We start from the raw sequence: 4,608 nt of genomic DNA on the forward strand, positions 1-4,608 counted from the left end.
ACAAAAATCTAAAATTTTCATAAAATGATGAAATGTTATATATTTTAATATTAAAAAAAATATATTTATTTTTCTCGAAAAATAACCTTCAAAAATGTTTTTTACCTATTGGAGTCATATTTCTTTTTAAATGTATAAAAATCAAGTTTTTTTTGCGATTTAATAAATTGTTCTAATTTTTTAAAAATTATTAATTTAAGGTTTAATGAACTACGGTTATATCTTTATTTTGCACTCTACATACTAACCTATACAATGTAAAGATTCGAATTAATTGAGGCTTTATTTATAGTCTTAACGAAGATATATTGGAGTCTTTTTATAAGAATCAATATTGGCCGGGGCCTTTATGCAGGCTCGAGTGGACATGCGTACAGTAGGCTAGCCTAACCAAGTATTGTAGGTTAGCATAACTCACAGTGTTAATGTTTTTATTTTGACTTCGTGTATACAAAATATATATATAAAAATAAACATTAATATTTTATGTGTAAAAAATTCATTAATTTTTAATTTGAAACTCCAACTTTCTACACATTTATAATATATATTGTATTAAATTTTTTCCCAGAACCCTCTAAAACTGAATGTAAGGCATCCATTTATTTTGTTCAATTAGTATTGATATTAAATATTTGAATATTAAAATAAATTTTTTTTGTTTGTTTACATTAATTTGCCAAATGCTATCACTGATTTTAGATAATAAACTAAACTTGAAATTTGAATCGTAAAAGAAAGTCTTTGACCTCCATAAATTTGTCTGCATAGCAAATTATTGAATATTGAATATATTAAAAGTTATAAAAATTTAAAATATAAACAAATTTAAATTCTAAGAATTGTAAATTAAATTTTATTTCTATTTTTACATAATTATGGAGACATGGTTTTAATTTTTTGCAATAAAAGAGGTAGATTGCTGATTGGAAATGTACTCAAAAGTAAGTCCTCCAATGCACTCCACTTAAAGTTCAACACTTCTTTATTTATCATACTTTAATTTAATATTTATTTTGAAATATCAAATTTTTATTATAATTGTATACATAGATAATCTAATTATTCTACTTTATTTCAGTTTCTCTAGTTCTCTATGATCTTATGATCTTACGTCACATTGCTGTATTTTCGCACCTCTCTTTGCCTTCCGTAGCAAATTCTAAATCAAGTTAGTTTTAATGCTCTACTTTAATAACCTGGTATTGCGTATGGAATACTAAAGCTATAGCCGAAAAAGACCAATAAGGGGATCGAATTTAAGATCCTATATACAAATACAAATCCACAAAGAATACTTCAACAAAAATTTTTATATGACCATAAAAATTAATGGAATCAAAAAAATGTATTTTGCATCGATTTCCTCACACTAAAGAAAACTTCAACAGATATTAGAAAACAGTGTTATGTTCTCAGTCCTCTTACAGTTTCCGCTTACGCATTTCACCTAGACACTACCGTAGGGTCAACAAAGGGTCAAAAAACTGCATGTCTAACTGACATGGCCTCGAGAATTGGCTAGTCAGTTGGTTAGTGAACTACAGGCAAATGTGGTAAAGGTATCAAGGTAGCGTAGGGGTGCTAATGATATTAATAATACAAAAATAATACAACTAATAGTAATATTAATAATAGTATAGTAGTATTAGTAATAATAATGGTAATAATAGTATTAGTAATTATATAAATAAAAAGTAGACATAAGGCTGGCACTTATTATCAGTGGTGCCAATTGTTGATCGGAGCCACATTTACATACTATAATATTTTGCCATTGCCAGGAGGAAAAAGTATGCAGAACTATGATATGAATCTGAGGCCGTCACAGTTACAAAGCTTCAGAAGCTAAAATTTTGAGCACAGAGGAAAAAATATACAGTATAATCAACGAATCGGAAACTTTAAAGCAGCTCTAAAAATTGTTAGCTGTTATATCTAAAACTATGTATCAGCCTTCAGCTTAGAAAATATAACTAATCCTCGATATAATCTTGTCGTATACTCTTCAAAAAGAATGACATAACAAATAGTATATCAATAAAATTAAATTAAAATCGTATACTATATAAATACCACCTATTTCTGTTTTCTAAGCTGTTCACCTAACATATTTCATAAAATTATTTCAGATTTTGAAAGGTAACAATATAACAGAGTTGATGTCTTCATTAATAGTTATGACTAGAATGAAATACTTGAGCAAAATTAAATTATAAATTAAAACTAATATTATGTGAAAGCATTTCTAAAACAAACTATTTAATAAAATATTTTTTCATCCTTGTCAACAAAAGTCGGTAATATAATAATAGATCAGTATAGGATAAATTGAATTAAATCCAGAGTTTTAGATGGCTAGAAATGGATTTACCACAGCGCTTATAAGGACTCTCACCGGTTGATCAACATAATATAGGAAGGCCGAGGAGCGGTGATTAAGTAGACGATCTTAACAAGATGTGTGTGCGTGATTAAGAAGCCGTCTCATTCGGTCGAACAAAATGGAACGCATTTATTATAAAAACACTAATCCATTAAGAACTATGGTGTTTAAAGAGGAGTTAATATAACGAAGAGTTACATTGAAAGTTCTCATTCTCTTATTGTTTAAGAGTTTACGAAATTGGAAAAAATATTTAATAAATTTATATAAAAATTATTTAATAAATATCAGTATTAAAAAATTTATGCTTGATGTGAGAAAATTAAAAAAAAAACAATTTTTTTGTATATTTGTGTTATAATTACTATTACTAAATACTTAAAACTAATATTTCACAAATATTTAACAAACAAAATAAATATATTACACATCACAAATCATAAACAATACAAATTTCTTAAAGTTTCATTAAAATATTTTATGACTATTATTTTATTTAACAATCGAAGTTTTTTTTTGCATAATCAATAGCTTTCATAAATTTACTGATTTCACCACAGTTAAGACCTAATTTATCGAGATCACTTATTGTTAAATCCACTAAAACCGAAATATCAATTTCTTCACGTTCACAAAACTGTTTATAATTACTGAGTTGATTCGAATCAAGTGCCATAATCATTTGCTTGGATAATGGTTTCGTCTTAACTGGTGAGCCTTTGATATATCTCACCTGTGGACATTTAGCCTGACATCCACATTGTCTTTTCGAGCTGGAATTTGTTTTTGACGTATTAGGTGTAACCGCTAAATATTTCTCAGTTTTAAACAACGTCTTCTGCTTCACTGGTGAGCCTCTTCTGCACGGACATACAGTGGGGGTAGTCGGTCTATAAGCCGTTTTCGGTGTGTGCGATAATTGATTGATTTTGTTCTTTCCAAAGTCAAAAATAAACGAGATTGCGTTTGTTGGGGATAGAGGAGTTAATGGTGTGAACGGGGATTTAGGATCTATAAAAACAATTTAAAATATATAAATATATGTGGATACAATAATCTATTTCTTTATAATATACATGTATATTCATACATATTACTAGATTAAAGTCTGCTAATAAATGTTTTAACATATTTTTACCTCTACTCAGACGCTTATAATTTTCCATTGCTATTATGTATTTATATTTAAAATTTTTAAAATGGTTTTATCTTTTATTAAATAAAATTTACCACATTGCAGTAGGTCTGATAAGAAACTGTAAAATTTTGAGGGGTTATATATTTCGATATTTCTATAATTTAAAGTTTAAGTTTAAGAATAAACTCACAAAATGGAATTCGATAATACACAGTAAAAAACATTAAATAATTTAATTATACAAAAAAAATTTATTTTTATAATCACTGTGATGTGTCTGATTAGGAACATAACAAAGGGTGTTTATCATCATATATACGAAGAACTTTTCGTGTGTAATAATCCATGTTAAAATGATATAACAGGTATTCTATGACAAACAGTACTGAGCTATATGTTGGTATATATAATAATATCCAAACATTTCAGAATTCATGCAAATAAAAGTGTAGTAATACTGTCTTACTGATCTATAGTCAGATAATTAGACCAGCATTACTTTATTGGTGTGTCGCGTATAGCAAAGCTGCCGATTCTACTATACAAAAGCTACAAATTGCTCAAAGTCAGGCTCTCCGAAGACTCTTCAAAGTGCCTTGGTACATCCGCACAAACGACATGCTAAGAGACCTTAGAATAGACCCGTTCAAAAAATACATAAGGGACAGAGCCATGAAATTATATGCGAAAACTGACAGGCTATCCTACTTAGCACTATCTAATCTTAGAGTAATCACTCTCCGCACGGGGAGGTACGGGGGGGGGGCAGATCTTAGATCAATCACTGAATAATCATGAAACTTATCAGGAATACATAAATTAGTCAATGAGATGAGTGGGACCCTATAATACCCCAAGCTATCAAAGAGTAAAAGTGCTCAGTTGCGCTGACTCGAAAAAAGGACCAACATACATACTGTCTTACAATCGTTTTTGAAAAATTATTTTACTTTATAAAACAAAACAACATAAGTCTTTATTATCTCATACGTCAAATCCGTGATTATTAATTATTTATCACACAACACTATCTGGCCTATTCTCAATAAATAATAAAAAATAGAAATAAAATAATACTTACCAC

The 4,608-nt window shown here is 28.2% G+C and overlaps 2 protein-coding genes across 5 annotated transcripts in view; one reads left to right on the forward strand and one right to left on the reverse strand.

Annotated features, from left to right (window-relative positions):
• LOC119689607 (dnaJ homolog subfamily C member 5 homolog) overlaps positions 1 to 4,608 on the forward strand; it is a 140,723-nt gene that overhangs the window by 35,838 nt on the left and 100,277 nt on the right. The gene's annotated exons all lie outside the window — the stretch shown is intronic.
• On the reverse strand, positions 2,877 to 3,660 carry LOC119689859. Its single transcript, XM_038104817.1, has 2 exons — positions 3,525 to 3,660; positions 2,877 to 3,397 (listed from the first exon to the last, which is right to left on the reverse strand). Exons 1-2 carry the CDS (start codon positions 3,550 to 3,552, stop codon positions 2,883 to 2,885), a joined length of 543 nt encoding a protein of 180 aa, XP_037960745.1. The 5' UTR covers positions 3,553 to 3,660; the 3' UTR covers positions 2,877 to 2,882.

The sequence above is a fragment of the Teleopsis dalmanni genome, chromosome 1, assembly GCF_002237135.1.
Source record: "Teleopsis dalmanni isolate 2A chromosome 1, ASM223713v2, whole genome shotgun sequence".
Lineage (NCBI taxonomy): Eukaryota > Metazoa > Arthropoda > Insecta > Diptera > Diopsidae > Teleopsis > Teleopsis dalmanni.

Coding starts and splice junctions, on each gene's coding strand:
- LOC119689859 (XM_038104817.1), bottom strand. CDS start 3,552: ATGGAAAATTATAAGCGTCTGAGTAGAG. Junction 3,398..3,524: donor TTATAAGCGTCTGAGTAGAG/GTAAAAATATGT, acceptor TTGTTTTTATAG/ATCCTAAATCCCCGTTCACA.